Raw genomic sequence first — 19,293 nt, forward strand, 5'->3', positions numbered from 1 at the left:
ATCATAGAATAGTGCTAAATATTAAGACACAAAGGGGTCCGAGCGTGACTGTCAAATCTACATATTCTCTGTTCTCTCTTTTCTCTCTCTCTCTCTCTCTCTGAATTCACAGGACAGCCCCTTTGCTCCGCAGATTCGATTCAATCGCCGATCTTTATCACTCACTGCTCCTCGGGAATCCCTCGTCTCCCCCCTTTCAATCTCTGTCTCTTCTCCCTCAATATAATGTTCCAGATTTTCAAGGTACGATTTTCCATTCATTCCAATTATTATATTATTAATTATCAAAAACAACACCTTTTGAATCATTTATTTTATTTTAACTTTTTATATGAATTTGGCAAAGCAAATAAATAAATAACTAACATCCATGCTTTCATAAAATGTGAATTTTGTTCTCTAGTCTTTGTTTCTATCTGACAACGTTTCCTCCACTGTTTCATGATGAGTTTCTTGATCTCCGTTTCACCGAGACATTGGTTTTATCAGCTCTTTTTCTCTCTTTCTTTCTTCTTCTTCTTAGCGGTTTACTAATATATTCACAGGGGATCTCAGATATTGTAATTTAGTTGGTTTTGAGATGCCTTGGGCTTCAAATGGATTCTTTTGTTTTTATTCGACCAATTTCTGTTTCCTACTCAAAGGAATTTATGCTATGCTGCTGCAAGTTTTCCGAGTTCGGTTGTAACATTTTAATTCCTGAGATATTAACACGTTAATTCGGATTTTGCTGAGTTTTAACTAATGCCAATCTGAGATTATTAAATGGGATTTTGTTTTTCTTCAACATTTGGACGGTTACTTCTTTAATTTTTTTTGTTTTTTTTTTCGTAATTTTGCTTGAAAAGGGTTAATGATACTGTCTCTGCTATAGTACTTCATAATATAACCTCCTCTGCATCATTGACTGTTTTTTCTTTTGGGTGGGGGTGGCTTTTAGATTCTTCTTTGGAACTCTGTGCTAAGTAGGTATTTTCTGAGTACATTAAAAAAAAGGTTCCTTTTATGGAAATGGGATCTGCTTTTTCCCATCTCATCATTTTTTTTAAAATTACCCTCATCAATATAAATAATAATAACAGCAACAGTACAAATAATAATAATAATAATAATAATAATAATTGATGTTTATAATCTGATTCCTCTGGAAAATGAACTCATGGTGGTCATGATTTCTACTACAGAGCTTGTCTCATCTGCCCAATGCCTTAAACAATTCCAAAACTGCTTATGTTTTGTCTCTCTGTTTAGGTTAGTGCAGGCAGGTACACATAGGAGGGATATGATTATGGATAAATTAAAAAATATCTCCAAATGCTTTCAATATATTCCACATCTGTTTTTGTTCTTTCTTTCTTTCTTTCTTTCTTTCTTTCTTCTCATCATCTTCTTTTCGACCATGATGCAGGGCTGGTTCTGACTCGATCAAGCTTTTGACTCCTTAAAAAAGAAAAAAAAAATATGGAGGGTGACACATTCTCTGGTCTTGGCAACGGTACCCAGATTGATAGCAAGATCTTGCAGACATTTAAGAAAAGCTTTGTTCAAGTCCAGAACATCTTGGATCAGAACCGGGTACTCATCAATGAGATAAACCAGAATCATGAGTCCAAGGTCCCTGACAACCTCAGCAGAAACGTTGGACTTATTAGGGAGCTCAACAACAACATCAGAAGAGTGGTTGACCTTTATGCGGATCTTTCAAGTTCTTTCACCAAATCCATGGAAGTTTCTTCCGAAGGGGATTCAAGTGGTGCTGTAAAATCTGATGGCAAAGCTGGCCACAAGCGACACAGGCCTCTTTAGGGAGCTCTTTTTTTTTTTATTTCTTCTTTTTTCTTTTTTGTTTGGTGGAGATGCACGACATAACAATTGTGTTGAGGGGTAGAACAAGATTAAGTTCTGTAGCAAAAGCCCTCTTGTATTACAGAACTTTCTTTAGCTCGTCACTTACTGCTTACTACATCTCAAATAAAAAGAAATGATTTTCCGGAATTAATTGCTCTCAATATTATTATTATTATAACCTTGTGACTGTGGATCTAATAGTAATGTAACATGTTTGTGTGCTAACTTAATCATGCTGCTGTCTTTCTAAAGGTAAATGAGAACCACCCCTTTTCTTTCCTATTCAACATGATTGCTTTTCCCTTTGGATTTGAACATGTGATGGATTATAATGAGATGGACCTTTTATTGTTTATATGTTTTTTTTTCCCATGATATGATGAGGTTTTGCAAGAGAATAAGAGCTTTTAGTTTTGTTAAACTTTTCTTGAGTTTCTGCTTGTCAAAAAGGGGCTAAAGGCCAAAGGGTCTTCATAATTTTTTGTCCCTCGTTCTTTTTTCATGAGGACCATCTCTTATCTAGTTTTGATGGAAACTCGTGATATAATACCTTTATTCTCTTTATATCTTGAAACAAAATGTTGCTCCCAGCTCTTACTTTAGCCAAGAACTGAAAGTTAGAAGGGGTTGCAGATACTGTTTTTAGCCTATGCGCATGTAGCCAGAGTTTCCTTAGCAAAAAAACTACACCTGGTGGTTTTCCTGTTCATGTGTTTCCCTGTGGGAGTGACAACTGAGAACTGAAAACTGCATACATATGTGTTAAGATGCTCTGAAGCAGATGGAAGAAAGCAGCTTTAGAATATAAGATAAAATCTTTTTTAGTTCCCTATCACACACCACCACAAGAACAGAATCTCAGATAAGCGATGAGAGGAGCTTTTGACTAATTTTTTAATTTTATTTTCTTATGCCCAGTGGCTGATATTGGCTGGCAAATTAAAAGTGTTCTACTATTCTATATCTCAGCTTAAAACAAAACACTACAGTCCTTAGAAGCAGATATGTGTAAATAGTGACCCCCAACAACATGACAAGGGACCCAAAGGTTCTCTTTTTGGGATGGAACTGAACTTCTCCATGCTTATCCCTTCCTACTCAGGTTCGTTCCTTTTTACTTTCCAATTTCCCCTCCCTACTTTTTATTCTCTTATTATAGATAGATGTCCTATATGACATACTTCTAATTGATACTTGATAATTCCATGGTTGTTTTTCTCTTTCACTCTCTCTGATTGTGCAGATGTCTTTATTGGTGGACCCATTTTGTTTGTGGCAGCCTAATTTCCTGATCTTAGAAGAGGAGGCCCACATGAGTGATTGCTGACGATGGCCTGTTTCTTTCTGGTTTAGATTTTGCATTTTGAAGGAGTGGACCTTTTCCTCCTCCTGGCTGGTTAGATTCATGCCTTTGTCAATACTCTCTCTATTCATAATTAACTCACTCAGACCTAGCTATAACTGTTAGACCATCATTTCTTGGGTGATAATTGTTAGACTATCATTTGTCCATGACCTCATGGCCTTTTTTGGACCGTCACATATAAACTCTTTTACTATTAGATATACAATTATAAAGCTTTCGTGTACAAGACAAGATGCTGTAGTTACTCTCAACTCCCAAGAGTGTAAAATACAATGTGACATTTTTAGCTTAATTTTTATTTAGAAACAACATCTTAGTAGAAAATATGTCTGCTAGAGTTACTTTATTACATAGTCCATCAAAATGTCCACTTATATACCGAAGATGCTAATGGGTTTTCATGAAGTCATGAACTAATGGGTTTTTATGTAATTCATTACTTATATACCAAAGATGCTATAGTAACGTTATTTTATATATATATATATATATATATATATATATATATATATATATATATATATAATGCTAGAAGATTCTTGACCCAATGAGAGAGAGATTACTATAATAATATATTGGGATATTCAAATTTGTTAGGCATTATCAACCGGATTAATTCAGCAGAAGAAAAACAATCCCTATGTAGTACTTATAGTGAGCAAGTATAGAATAACACAAATATACTATGTTTGAGGAAATGATCAAGGGCTAGAATATCTCATATAAAAATGGAATTGGTCCCTAACCAAGCCAAGACAAATTAGACATTGTGTAGTACATAACATGTGCGGGGGGAATCTACTTTTGCTTTTCTTTCCCTTTGTTCCTTGCATTTCCAGCAAATAGGTTGGAAAGGAGCTCAACTCTAGTTTGCCCAATGAAAGTTAATTTTTTTTATATATATAATAATGGAACTTGTAGATATCTCCATCATTGGTTGGACCCAATTACAGCAATCCAACTATAATAATCCACGCCCCATGCCGGAAATGCTTAATTATGGTCTAATGACACTTTTTAATAATTTGACGATAATTTTTAATATGTGATCATCCTTTTATTCCCTCTCTCTCATGCCTTTTATAAAACTAAACTACATTGGGTCGTGGCTTCAGAAAGACACTCACACTTTTGAAAATTGCATGCTTTAAGAAAATCAACTTTACAATGTTGACATCACTTCTGTTAGGTGACCCGTTAACGTTGCAAAGTTGCGTTTCAGTGATTCTATATTGGATTGTTTGGTACAAAGATCCTGTCTTATTGAAGTTTCACCTGCCAACAGGTAACGAAACTTATCCGTAATTTTACTTTCCCATCAGAAAAGTACATCACTATCTCTTTATGTGTCTAATTGCTAGTGAATGCTTGCTTAAGTATTCAAAACCTAAGCCACTAATTATTATTAATATAAAATTGTGCCGAGTTAACTTGCTATGAGTTTCTGTAATTCGTAACGACTAATAAAGTAACAATTTCACTGGGTCGGCGATACCTTAGTTATAAGGAGAATTAACAGCCCCAATTCCTATTCTATTCGCTAGGTTGTGGGTGAGATTAATTATAACGAGAGATAACAGTCCAAACTCCTATGCTACTTCTATCCAGAAGAGCTTCATCAGTATCAATAAATGGTTTTGGACAGTTTGATCACACTTTTGAGAGCTTTTTGCCATCAATAATGACGGACGGTCTACCAAACGTTCAAGTCAGTGTACATGCATTCTCAAAATCCAAAGTTCATAAATAAAAGAGAAAATCCCCATCTGGGCCAAAGCTTTGAGTGGTTGATTATTTTGAGTCATTTTATAAACAAATTATTCATATGAGTGGTTTTTAAAATAATTTATTCGTAAATCTCTTTTGATATCAGAATTAATAATATGTTCTCTTTAAACCTATTGCTCAAATATGTTATTTTAATTTCTCAACGATCAAAGAGACTGATACTGATAAATTATTTAAAAAGAAATCATTATTAATATTTTGTTTATAAAAATGATCCAAAGTATCAATTACTCTCAAAACTCTAGGTCCAAATGAAACATACATCCAAAATCCTAATTATTCAAATATTAAATGTTCTTCATTTATTTGAACCATTGTATCAATGGAACGGCTGGAATTATAATTTTTGGTAAAATATCTCAATTAATCAAATATGTTTAACATAGATTCATAATTATTTCTTTCGATTTTCTGTAGATTGTGTTGTGTTTGATCCTTTCGTGTTGTTTGACATATATTAAATTAGTTAATTTATTTAGTAACATTAAATTTATTAATAATATGTATTGTTTTTTAAAATTGCTTTATAAGTTATTGAGACATGGTATCTCACTTTTTTCACTTAATTATTTACATCTAATTAATTAATGTGTATTATTCATCTTCTTCGATCTTCATAAGAGAGTAAATTAACTTATTTTATTAGTTTATAATATTCACTGAAAAAATAATTAAGGATATTTTGATAGAAAAAAAAAATATAAGAGACCACTTCAAAAGACTCTTAAAAAAGAGATAAATAAATTTTGGTTAACAGTCACTTTTGTTTTTAAATGTGTAAGTCGCTAATAAATGCGTCCATGAAATATGAAAATACAAAATTTAGTCCCCAAAGTGTAAAAAGTATGACAAATATATTTAGCCGTTAAGTTTCGTCCGTCCATCGCCATTAATAAAAATAGTCTAAGTGGCACAGAGGGATGAATTTGTCACTGAAATGATTATCAACGTGACCATTTCTAATTGCTAACATAGGAACATATTTGTCATATAATATTTTATTGACTTTTCGTCTTTTTACCCTGCTAACAAATGTGTCCCTGAAAATATAAAATTTAGTTTCCAAGACTGTAAAAAAGTGCAACACATATTTTCGTCTGTTAATAAAATAGTTAAGATTAGAAGAAGTGAAATATGAAATATATTTATCTTTTATTTATAATAGACTCTGACAATTATTATAATTTGAGAAAATTTGTAATCATTGATACATTGTTATAATGTTTATTTTGGTAAATTAGTACAATATTTATTTTGGATAATTTATATTATGATAGATAAATTATGGTTGATAATCAATATTATCTTCATTATTATATTTGTTTTAAATTATGTTTGTCAATATATTTTTTAAGTGATTATTGTAATGTTATGTTTGTAACAATAAAAAATGACAAAAATTTATCCTAAAATTATGTTTTACCCTTAAATGAAATGAAATTTCGGGTCTAACAAATTAGTCCAATAAAAATATACTGATATTTAGGTCCAATAAAATATTACTGATATTTTCGTTCAATAATAGTATCTTGATAACATTTTGGTCCAATGAAATGTACTGATATTTACGTTCAAAAAAAATTATTGACATTTTTCTCTAATAAAAAATATTGATATTTTAGTCCAACAAAAAATTACTGACATTTACATTCAAAAACGGTATCTTACTGATAGGCTATCTAATTAACGTGACAGATGAAAATTAACGGTCGAATATATTTATGAAACTAGAAAGAATGAGGTGTAATAAGAGGAAAAATAATTCTGCCTGGAAGTTATTATGAAACTAGAAAGAACTTTCAAGTATTGGTTTTATAAAAGAAAATGGCTAAATGGATGATTTACCGTGGGGAAGGTGGAGCATTTCGGAATTAAAATTCTAAAACATTTTTGTTCAATCTTTCTTTCTGGAAAAGCCGAAAAGGTAATCCAGAGTCTTATAAAACTGTTCCAAAATGAGTATTATGGAAGATCAAGTGGTCTCCGGATTACAGCAAGTTTTCAGAATAATTATTCCAGAAATTGCCAATCAATCCAGAATATGAATAGCAATTTTCAGAATAACTATTCCAAAAGCTTGCAACACAATTTCAAACAGACCAATCTAAAAACCTATTTAGTCTTCCGTAATACTCATTTTGGAACAACTTTGTAAGGCTTTCGGATTACCTATTCCAAAATACCTCTTCTGGAATGTGCAATCCAAAAAAATAAACGTAATTAAAAATTAAAAATGGTGCACGTTAAAAGTTTCTACGTCGAGCCGTCGCAGAGACGAAATTGGAAGTACTCGAACATGAATGAAGCTGAAGCTGCTGGGAGGGGTGTGAGGTGAGTTAGGAGAAATAGGTCGAGGAAAAAACGAAGTTATAATCTGAGAAGGGTTGTTTAGGGATATTTTTAAAATTTGGGGTGTAGTGTTTCCACTCTTTTTGGGCTTAAACTTAGGTGTTTAGCCCAAATTTGTTTGCATTTCTGGGCTATATCTTCAGCCCCATTTTCAGCTGTGGGTTCGGGCTCTCCAGAATCCGTCGTAGCCAGAAGAATTTATTGCACCAGCAATTTTCCCACCTAAAAAAATTGGCATAATAACCAAAATAGTAGGCATGTTGAAAATGTTTTCAACTCAATCACGAGACAAGTGAATTTAACCCATAATGTACTTACTGATTTTGATAAATCAAACCTACATTTAATTATTGAAGGGAAAATGTCGTGTTACAAGTATATTAATTGTTAAATTAATGTTACTTTCTTGTGATATTGGAGATATAAGGTGAGCCGAGTGAGTAAAGAAGAAAAGATAAGAAAAGTCTTCGGTTCGATCCTCTCTACTAATACAATTTACCATTTTACACAACTAACGTTGATATATATTTTTTCTTGTGCTGCTCCATAAAATTTGTCCGACGAAAATGCCATGCTCCGCGGTTCCCGGTGAAGGGATTGGGCTTCTAATTAAAAAATGTAGAACATTTGCTTCGACTTTGGAGCCGATTCATTGAATAAGATTAAAAAAAATGGAAAAAAAAAGGAGCTTGATTTATGGTTAGGGCAATACCAAATCATCTGTCATTTGATATTTAGAAAAAGAGAAACATGATTATTTTTCCAATTCTGGCAAGATATGAAAAATAAAATTCTAAGTACGTGAATTAACTATCAAGAGCTTAGTAATTATGAGTTCTAGTCTTAGGTGTCTATAGTTGTAGTAAATACTTGAAAGAGGAAATGTTATCGCACATAATAATTATACAAAACTTGAGCAGAAAAGATTTGTTGACAAAAAAATGATGTGGAAAATAAAGTGCACGCCCACTTCTTTTATCTGGATCCCCTTTTCACAACACAATGCACTGACTTCTAACTTTTCATTGAAAACGAAAAGATAAAAAAGGAAAGGAAAGGAAAGAAAGAACAGGAAATTCTCTTGCATATATTTTGTCAAAACGTCCCTACTGGAAATAGACAATACAAGGAGGAAACTAGTAGAAGGGTAGCCCAGTTCACTGGTGAATAAATACAATTCTGCTTTCTCAATGGATACAAAACCGAATTTATATAGTATTAATTACAGAGTATTACTATTACCATACCCGAAGGCAACGGGGAAAAAGGTTCAAGAGGGACAACAGACTTATCTTGACTTCTGGTTGTTCTCGCCCATCTCTGTATTTGCTACATTTCTCATCTCTCAGAACAATAGAATAAATATTGTTCCATGACAACATAACCACCACGGCATTTAGATAAACCACTTTACATTAATTTAATTTGATAAAAAAGGTAATGTCTATAATTGTATCAACCAGAGGCCCTAGCTAATAGATGAGATTTACTTTGATTGATGTCTAGTTGTCAACAACATATTCTGATTATTCCCCAACCCAACTTGTTCTTGTCTTAATTTCCTCTCCCCCTCACCCAAAAATCCAGAAATGGGTGATTTCCAAGGCCCCTTCATAGTGTCACCCCCTCCTTCACTCTCTTCCTCGGATAAATCCAGCACAACCATGCTATACTATGGGCTAGTAGTGGTGGGGATTGCAGCCATGGCATTAGCCCTATATAACTTCATCATCATCAAACGAAGTAGAAGGCGCCATATGCAATCACAGGCTGCAGGGGCAAATGGGTTGGTGGAGGGGGCGGTGATGGAAAGTAGTGGAACTGAGAACTGCCAAAGGAACAACTTCAACATGCTCTCAAGCTTCAAGTACAAGAAAGAAGGAATTGGAAATGATGGTGATTATGATTATGAATGCCCAGTTTGCTTATCGGGTTTTGAAGAAGGTGAAGAAGTGAGGAAGCTGCCACGGTGCAAGCACTGGTTCCACGCACCGTGCATAGACATGTGGCTCTACTCTCATCTCGATTGCCCAATTTGTCGAACACCTGTTGGGCAATTCTGTCACCGTTTCCATTCTGGTCTGGGGTTACTGGAATCCAGTGGTGGTGGTGGCGGTGGCGGTGGCGTCTCGGTAGTATGAATATGATTTATGGGAGATGTGGGACCTGCGGTTGCGCTGGAATTGTGACCACTCAGTCCTTCACAACTCAACTTTCTCCACAAGGAACAGAGTGAGATAGAGAGAGAGAGAGAGAGAGCTAAAGCAGCCAACTTTGGATACCTTGTTTCTGATGTTACGTGACAAAAGAGGTCGAGTACTACTACTCCTCACTTTTAATTTTTGTTAGTGCTAAATTTATTCATTCATAATCATACGTTAATACGGACCTCAAACCATATTTAATAATACTATAAACACTTTGATTTTGATTCATTACCATTATTGTGAAATTATACTACTATCATCTATTATTCTTATTTTCTTCTTCTTCTTCTAAAATACACTACTATTTCTGTCTAAGATGAGTGAGTAATAAAGAATAATATATACTATCTAATTTGAATTTAATAAATTAAGATAGCCATTCCCTTTATAAATAAACTCAGTTTAAGGGAATTTTGTCCTCATTTAATTATAACTTATCACGTCTTTCTTTCAATTATTTTTTACGATGACAATTAAATTCTTTGAAAAAAAAAATATTCCACCTCTTAGTTCTTATTTTAGTCTTCTAAAAAAACTTGCTATTTTAGTTATATTTTTCATTTTTCTCTTTACACTAAGTTGGGTTCATTTTTCTCTTTACACTAAGTTGGGTTCATTTTTCTCTTTTTTAATATTCTGCAATCCATTGGTTGAACATAGGCCATTCATTTGATTCAACACGTCTCCATACCTCTCTCTCTCTGTTGTGTGGTGTTGTCTTTTTTTTTTTTGTTATATTTATTATTTGGTTGGCTTTGTCCATCGATTCTGATTGGTACGATACCATTCTTGTTTGTTGGATTGTAGCTTTTGATGTGTATTTAAATTTTAAATCATCGCGTTTATCCGTAGAAAAAAAGAAAAAAAAAAACAAGAGACAATTTGAGATGTAGTAAAATCTGAAGGGCACAAGCCTCAGGTACTAAAATTATCTAGTCAGAACTCAGAAAGAAAGCCAAATTATGTAAAATTTAAAACGGACACGTTGCAATTATTATTATTATTATTATTATTATATGTAAAATAAGATTTGGGCATGCTTACCTGAAGCATTGCAAGGTTTATACATTTATTCTATGAATAGCACACGCCAAATGTCAATTTTGACGTGTATCGTTAAAATTTTGTTTGGCTGAATAAAGATAAGACATTCTTAGGGCAATGGGAGTTCCCCTGATTAAAACCATAAATAGCAACTAAAGAAGGTAGGACTTTTGTGTTATTGAAGGGTAATTCATGGGACTCACTTATACTTTGGATTGTTTTATGAAACAACCGATCCTCTTGGGGTCATGTGGTATATTTTTTAGGATAAAATAATAATATACTATTATTTTTAATTAATTGTTGATATGTGCACACAGTATACGTAATGTTGCTGATACAACTATTTGCATCTGTCACCGTTTGCATCTTTCAATGGTGCATGGCCACATCTCACACAGTGCCTGTGGCGGTGCATCTCTTTTCATATTAAAATTATTATATCATTATAACTCACTGTATGACCATTGCATTATATTTTTATGTATTTCAAATTTTAAAGTAAATCTCCTATTTAATTAAAATGATAGTATATATTTATTTATTATTTAACAATTGACATTCAAACAGTATATTAAATTAAAATAAAGATGAATAATGAAATATAACAGATTGAAATATATTGTGAGATTCAATGATAAATTTTAGTGAATTTTTTAGTTGAAAAAAATGACAAAAAGTATGAAATGCTATTGAAAAATGAAAACTGTAATATGTCAAATATCAATTCTTATAAATTCCTTTTGTTAGAGATGTCCTAGGACGAGTAACTGAACATAAATAGCAAGTTACTGGTACAGAAAGAAAGCCTTGAAGCGCGAAAGACAATCATGATAAAACATCTGCTCGTAGACAGTATGACACACCTTCAATTTTTTACTATAAAATTGACCTACATTACGAAAATGCTTTTGACACACCATTTCTCCAGCACTAAATTTAGTTAATAAAGTAACAAATTAAGAACTCAATTATTGCTTGACAATTTATATAAATAGATTAATGGACTGATAACATTTTTAACTTTCATTTGCAAAATTATTTAGCTACAAAATGTGAAAGTAGAACAAAATAATCAAGCGTCATGTTTGAATATTAGTTAATTAAAAGGCAAGAAAATTATGTAACACGTGGAGAGCACAAGTATCATGATATGCTGAACTTTATTTCGCACACACATACACAAAACCAAAACACATTTCTACATATCTACGCAAATGTACTAGTTTATTACACAAATTGTTCCGACAAAGCATCAGTTTAGAACACGATCTGCTGGACTAGATTAAACTCGCACAAACAAAAATAAAAAACACATTACTCCATATCGACGCAAATGTACTAGTTTATTACATACAAATTGTTTCGACAAAGCATTATTCAAGCATTAGTTTAGATTTTAGAACATCATAAGAGTTTGTACAACTTGCAAAAAGTCTTAAGAAAAATTTTCTGCCCCATAAAATGTAACCAAAAAAGGACTCACAGCTTAGGGAATCAACAGTGACACAGAACAGGCAAATTAAAATAAATAAAATCCAATTTGTTCATAATCATGAATTCTACAGCTCATTACTAACACAGTTACACTGCATATATGTCACAAATGAGCTCCAGTTTTCCCAGTATAACTGGAATCCCTATATCAGAATGAAGATTACATTTTTCTTAAATTGTCTAACCTTGCCTGCAAATCGCTATCTATCGTGGCATCATCATTCCCAACAGTTTCAACTTGAGGCACCTTAGTCTTTGCAGCTGAGGCAGCAACTGCAGTTGATGGTGCACTCAAAAGCTGAATATCAAATCAGAACATGTTAGGTAACATTATGGTGACTAGTTCATATACTTACAGTTACAACTGTCAGCTGAAAAAAGAAGTGCAACGGGAAAGGGATTAATATATATATATATATATACCTCTTGGTTTATGTCAATTCCAATCTCATCAAGAACCTGGTTCACTAGGTCTTCTGTTTCTTCTTCTTCCTCATCCCCTTCCAAAGCATCATCTATTGCATCTCCCATCACCTCTGTAATCAATTCCATCCTCTCATTCTGTGTCTCAAATTCTTGTAAGATTTTCTGCAATGATGGCAAGTTCATCTGCCTATTCATATGTCCCATTGCCTTAGTCACACCTTTCATTGCCTCCCCCATTGCTTGTGTTGATTTCAAAGTCTGGACAATTGTGATAAATTAGAAACCAGCTTTTAGCATGCATATATTCAGTAAAGGCAATTGTTTTGATCAAGTTTTTGTAGCAATTCAATGACAGCTGCCAATCAGTTCCCAAGGAAAATGATAACTAGAATCATATAATTGATCATATGCTACTACAAACCAACAGATCAGTTACATCATCATGCACATACTTGAATTCTGAGGGATACACCCTGGAGCTGTGATTTGAGCTTATAAAACTTTTCAATCTGATGCTTTGTTCTAACAAGATCTTTTGCCATCACTTTAACAGCTCCCTGGAAAACATTAAATGAAACAAAATTTGGCATCAGAAAAAGCGTATATCAAGAATTATAAGCATAAACGTGAATTACAGACAAAATCAGGTTTGTCATAGAAATCAGTTCATTGGTCAAAACATTTACCAAACTACATTGCTAGAATAAAACAGCGTGCATATATCCAAAAACGGAAAGAGTTTATCATGTGTAAACCAGTTTCAATCACCCGCAAGAATCACACGTGGTTAAATTTCACATTTTAACATTATGGTAATTTCCAATACATCCCAAAGACAAAGAGACAAGTGGAGAGCCGCTGTTATAAAATGACAAATTTATTCGCTTGTAAGTCGTTTAAAAATGTGAAAATTAAACAGCACACTTTTTGAAAGAAGAGAATAAAACTCAAGTATCAAACACATTAAAGACACCCTAAATTTAACAAAAGAAGGATATCAACTACACAGCAATGTCAACTAGAACACTTCTCAATTCTCATCCATTGCTTTTCTAAAGGAATTGAGGCTCACTCTTCAACTTTTTAATTCACAGATGTCATTTTGGAAGCTAAGTGTGGATAGTTTTGAGCCTGCAACAGCATTGGGAAAGCAGTTGTTTGAAGAATAAGCAACAACCAAAGAAGTTTAATCCCCGTCATTAATGTGAATACTAGTGTTCATGTTTGTTATTGTAAGTTATAACACATGGAGAACGAATTTTCCAACCACATATATTGTTGGTAACATACACAGCAAAGTGAGTACACGAAAATAGAAAGTATATGAACAGAAGTGAGCAGCCAACATCAGGATACCCTTTGTGACTAATGAAAAAACAGATGAGCAGAAAACTCAAACTCCACCCTCAAACTTAGGGGGCAGAGAAGAGTATTATAGATTATAGATATGCAATAAAGAACAGCTAAGGTAGCATAGACAATGCTCTAACAAAAAAACTAAAGCAAACAAGGTAACAAATACTAGCAAAAGTTCAGAACACGATCACCATACCATCTGGCCTTGTTTGGCACTTTTCTTTATCTCCAATATCAGTTTCTTCTCCTGTGACTGCAAACCTTGTCTCTCTCGATCTATTTCTCTAATTGATTTGTCCAGCATTCTCTTATTTTCCCGCAAAAGTTCTGAAAATCACAGCTTATTTACAATCACGTACAATGATATCAACTGAGAGTGCATCAGCTTATAAACATTAAATTGAATATCATCATGTCAACCTAAAAGTGTACACACTGAAGGCTATGTAAAGGTGTTCATCATTTGCATAAAATGCCATATATAATAAATTTTGGATTGTGATAGCTACAAAAATTACAACACAAACTCCTCAATGTGTTATTTTCATGATGTCAAAAATAGTTTGCACTTACACGTGATTAAAATTGATGGGTAACTAGAGCAAACTTGATATTATGCCGAAGGAAATATTAAAAAATTAGATGCAAACTTTAATGACATCAGTAAAACAAGCAAAAGGCGGAAAATTTAAGAGGTGTTTGTTTTCTGTTTTTATTTTTCTGAAAATAGAAAATGGTGATGAAAATGTGTTTGATTGGATTGAATAGAAAATAAAAACAGAAAATGAAAATGAAAATAGAAATTTTAATTTTTTCTGAAGAATGTAATGAAATAATTGAATTATAGGAGGGAACAAAAGAAACTGCAGGAGTTTTCCTCTTTCCAAAGATGAAACTCATGATGCCCGTAATCAACAGAATCGAATAAAAAGAATAAACGTTAATTGCATCGAAACGAATTAGATGAGATTGAGAAGCTTCTCCTGCGTTTGGGATTATTTGATATATATGCTTTCCAATTTCATCGTCCAGCTTTCTTGCGCTGTAAGCGTTAGTTAAGCCATGGAATCATCCACAAGTATCCCTCCATGGGCCTTGAACTGGGCCCCTTTTCTACCATATATACAATTTTGGGCCTAGAAAATCCATTGGACCTCTGCCTTTGACTACTATGAAGTAAAAAATTATTCTAACGTTGTCATTAATTAATTCCTTCTTATAAGAGGCTTTCTTTAAACGTAGACAATTTTCTATGATTGTTTCATTCACAATGAAAATAGATAAATTTTAAAGTTGTTAATTAAGCATGTTAAAGTTTATCTTTCTTGCTTTGTTTTTTCTCATAAATATGATGCAATTTTCATGGCTACTTCATGCAATGTTCTGAGAATTTTCATGTTAGATAGCAAAGGAATTTTTTTTATCATTAAGTTGCTAATCATTCTGTTAATCACTGTTACTTTATAGTAAAAATTCATTTTCTCAGGACTGTAAATATATAGCTTCTAAATTTTGTATTAAATACATCTTTTTAGAACATCAGTTTTCTTTGTAATTTTCATACTAATTGTTTCTACAAATGACAGTGCAAATAGAAAAAAGTGAATCCTATTTTTTCTTCTCTTTTTCTTGAAAGTTGATAAAACAGATGAGTGACAAGTGTATTCGTATCTTTTTATATGTTAGGATATAGAGATAAAAATAGTAAGAAAGATTTTTCTGAAATTTATCTTTTTTCTAATCTATTTGAGTGGAAAATATAAAAAGTTGAAAAGATATCTTTGAAAACATTAAATAATAATAGTAATTTTCTTTTTAACTCGACGTGGGACAAAGTTGTCTTAAGAAAGGAGCTGCTTCTAGGTGTTCAGATTTGTATATTGCAATTGTAACTTTGCATTACTCTGGTATGAGCCATAGAAAGCAGGAATAAGAAATAAGAATCACACGCACGTGAACACGTGGCTTATGGCAACGTGAACCATGGGATGTACGGATATTCATAAAAAAGGTTAGGAAAAGTTTACTTTATTCTTTGTTGAACTTAAATTTTTTACTAGAAATAAATGAAAAGTGGTTAACTTTTTTTATAAGTTGCTTTAACTAGCTTAAGAAAATAAGCTAATTTTTTTATTCTCATTAATTTATTTAAAAATTGATTTTATTCCAAGTAATTAAATATCTTTCTATGTTATTTTATTTATCAATTAACTCATTAATTAGTCTTACCAAGTAATTATTTAGTTTATAATCTTTTGGGCTTATATATGTTCAGAATTGTTGCTAATTATAAACCCAATTTTTTTATCCTAAAAATTGAAGACAGTGTGAAGGAAGTATTTATGTTCAGAATTTTTGTTATACTAGTATAGATAACAAGAAAGTAATGCAGAACACGTAACCATTTCTTTTTTCGATTATATATAAGATACAAATTCTATTGCAAAATTAATATTTTTTAAATAGAATGTGATTTTTTTTACACATTAAATAGTATCCACACCGATAAATTTTCGTTTGACGTAAAAAGTCTAACAACCTATTTTTTATATTATATATATCCCCCTCTTTTATATGATTGCGTTCAATTTATCTCCTACACCACAGAATTGAAGTGCAAACTCGGCCTTTCTTCTATGCAACCAGGACTAAGCGTGCCCAACTCCAAGGTACCTTCCTGTACCAACTAATTATTATTTTGTTTTTTATGTCTGAATTCCTTTAACTTAATATTGAATTGTTCTAGCAAACTTGATCTGATACTATTCCAATTATTTTCACATGTCAAATCATATAAATGTCAGCCTCAATAATTGTACGCCAAACAGAAATTAAGAACTTGCTAATAGTGCATGATTGATATTTCTTTAAAATAATTCTTGAAAGTGAAGATACAATATCTTAATTACCCTAAAAATTTTGATTTTTTGGGTTGCAAAATAAGGTAAAATTAAAGTGCGAAACAATAGTAAAAAATATTATGTTTATGTAATTAGTAGTATACAATTGTCGGTTAAGATTTGACTAAAAAAATGTGTATTTAATTAAAACATTCACTAAAAACAATAAAATATGAATTATCGTTCATCTTAATGAGATAAATTTAAGCATTACGGTTATGAGTTTAAGGTTTTTCTTGCTTTAGAGCACAGTGTCATCTCCTTCTTCTAATTATTTTTAATAAAAACTTTAGAATTAATTTTGACAGACGTGCCCAAATTATTGGCCAAAAGAAACAAAACATTACTCACGACACGGTTACTTTTTTCTTACAAGAAATACTAGATAGTAAGAAACAATTTTAATCCATTAAGGTTGATATAATAGTTTGTCTTAAGTTTTGATTTCATTGTTATTATCGTACCCATTGAAAAAAAACAGAACATTTTTTGTAAAAAAAAAAATGAACCTTTTTATTTTCTTTTAAAATTTATCAAAATTATGTGACACAAATAGTTATTTAACCTTACATTTTAGACCCGAAAAATGACATAAGTTACTTCGTGGCATGCATTGACGTCCCAGCATATCATATTGTGGTGAACTGGTGATTATTATAATATAAAATAACAATAATAAAGAGAATATTTATTTTGGTGTACATATTTATTGTACTTATTTTATTAATTCTTTAACTGTTATTGTATAATTGCATATTTTTTAATTTTTTATTTTCTATTTAACTTTTTTTTCCCAAGCTATTTGAGATCAACTATCTTACAAAATAGTGAATGGATATGGATTACGTACCATCGACATCGAGTGAGATGCTACAATTGCTTAATTGTTGAACTTTAACTAATAATTTTATAATTTAATAAGATAGAAGAATAAAAAAAAAACTGATATATTGTATATTTGAATATGATTCAAATATAAAATTTGGTTAAGATCTCAAAATTTCTAGACACAATGCTTCTTCCTCTCTTCCTCTTTTATTTTATCCCATATTTCAAAAAATAAAAATAAAATACTATAATTACAAGAAATAAAGATTACAGACTCACAATGCTTAATTGTTGTAGGAGGAGTACTGTAGTACTAATAGTAATAATAACATAAAAAAATGATCAAGAAAAGGAGTCATAGATAAGTTGCTCATGTATGCACCCGATTTTGGCAACAAAATGCCAAAGGAATCATATATGTGTACTCAGGGATATATATGGCTGATATATACGTGGTTCTTGGCTTAAGCGATAATGCGATGGAGCTTTCACATGCACTTGCAATGCTTTTATAATCTTCATATAGTAGGTGGCATAGGTTGTGCTTGGTAGGTGAGTAACATCCCAATTCTGCTTACTGGCACTTCGTGTTCTGTAATTGGTTGGTTGCACCGTTTGAACAACTGATTACTCACCCTCAATTGCTCATGTCTTTAATGAACCTTTCATAATGCAAGATTTACAAGGACCTTGGCAATGATGGCATGTACAAGGACTCAAATGACATCCTATGATCGATCGATCCCCTTCAATATATTATATTAATCACTTCTCTCATGTTTTGGCACTTGGCAGTAAATAAAATCATGAGTTTTCTTAATTAGTTTGCTTTTTCATTTTTAATCTTTTTACATCAAAAGGGTCATTGGAGGATGGTGTTTTGGCCAACCAAGGTGGCCATGGTGTCTCATGTTATTCATCTGTGGAGATTAGGTTTATCACTTCCTTTTATTAATTTTTCTCCTACGGTGTGAAAAGTAGGTTTGGATTCATGCTATCATGCTTGATTATATATCCCTCCTACCATATATGTTGACTTCCCCAGTTTCTAATCAGAGGCCCTACCTTGTCTGCTATGTATATATACAAATGTTTCCTTTCTTGCTATGTATGTTTGAAAGTTTGTTCTGATCAGATTAGCTTCAATTTTGGCTTTACAACCAAGAATATTAGTTCAAAATCACCCTGTAAATCGCGAATTTCAAACGCGCAAAAAGTTGAGTTGTAATCATTTATTTAAATCTTCTATGACGTTAAAGTGGTGGGGATTTTTTACCATGTCTCACTGAGGCCATGTGCTAAGCCAGTGGAAAAAGGTTAAGCTTTTTTAACTTTTCTTTTTCTCATCGGGTAGGAGGAAAAAAAATGAATCTGCTTTTACTTTTTCTCTTTTCAGTTTGTCTTAGTTTGCTTTGACAAGTTGTGCTAGTGAACATGAGGTTACTACTGCACTCTGCTTCCAGCTACCTATCTTTCTCTCAAAATCATATACATAGCTATCAATTACCCAACTCAATCCAAAAACTGTTAGCATTAACTCCTACCATGCATAAAGCCTATATACCATAATCTCAACTAGGAATCAAAGATGAAATTAATGCTAGCTAGCTTACAATGAATTGTTTTTAAATTCATGAGTTCCACAAACTATGGAAATAATTACAATTAATGGTTGCTTTTTTTG

At 32.1% G+C, this 19,293-nt stretch overlaps 3 protein-coding genes across 5 annotated transcripts; 2 read left to right on the forward strand and 1 right to left on the reverse strand.

Annotated features, from left to right (window-relative positions):
* On the forward strand, positions 1–1,999 carry LOC114391957 (protein ELF4-LIKE 3-like). Of its 3 annotated transcripts, none has more exons than XM_028352980.1 (2): positions 1–243; positions 1,409–1,999. In XM_028352980.1, the coding sequence occupies exon 2, from the start codon at positions 1,462–1,464 to the stop codon at positions 1,804–1,806; it is 345 nt and encodes a 114-aa protein (XP_028208781.1). In that variant the 5' UTR covers positions 1–243; positions 1,409–1,461; the 3' UTR covers positions 1,807–1,999. The 3 variants fall into 3 exon arrangements, with proteins under 3 accessions (XP_028208781.1, XP_028208782.1, XP_028208783.1); XM_028352981.1 differs by lacking the exon at positions 1–243 and adding an exon at positions 1,125–1,251; XM_028352982.1 differs by lacking the exon at positions 1–243 and adding an exon at positions 1,139–1,265.
* A 6,941-nt stretch (positions 2,000–8,940) lies between these two features.
* On the forward strand, positions 8,941–9,492 carry LOC114393497 (RING-H2 finger protein ATL52-like). The gene has a single exon (XM_028354856.1). The coding sequence runs from the start codon at positions 8,941–8,943 to the stop codon at positions 9,490–9,492; it is 552 nt and encodes a 183-aa protein (XP_028210657.1).
* A 2,465-nt stretch (positions 9,493–11,957) lies between these two features.
* On the reverse strand, positions 11,958–14,185 carry LOC114391983 (vacuolar protein sorting-associated protein 2 homolog 1-like). Its single transcript, XM_028353007.1, has 4 exons — positions 14,078–14,185; positions 12,978–13,082; positions 12,523–12,783; positions 11,958–12,397 (listed from the first exon to the last, which is right to left on the reverse strand). The coding sequence occupies exons 1-4, from the start codon at positions 14,183–14,185 to the stop codon at positions 12,260–12,262; spliced, it is 612 nt and encodes a 203-aa protein (XP_028208808.1). The 3' UTR covers positions 11,958–12,259.
* Positions 14,186–19,293: the final 5,108 nt, after the last annotated feature.

This window comes from Glycine soja, chromosome 17 (genome assembly GCF_004193775.1).
Source record: "Glycine soja cultivar W05 chromosome 17, ASM419377v2, whole genome shotgun sequence".
NCBI lineage: Eukaryota > Viridiplantae > Streptophyta > Magnoliopsida > Fabales > Fabaceae > Glycine > Glycine soja.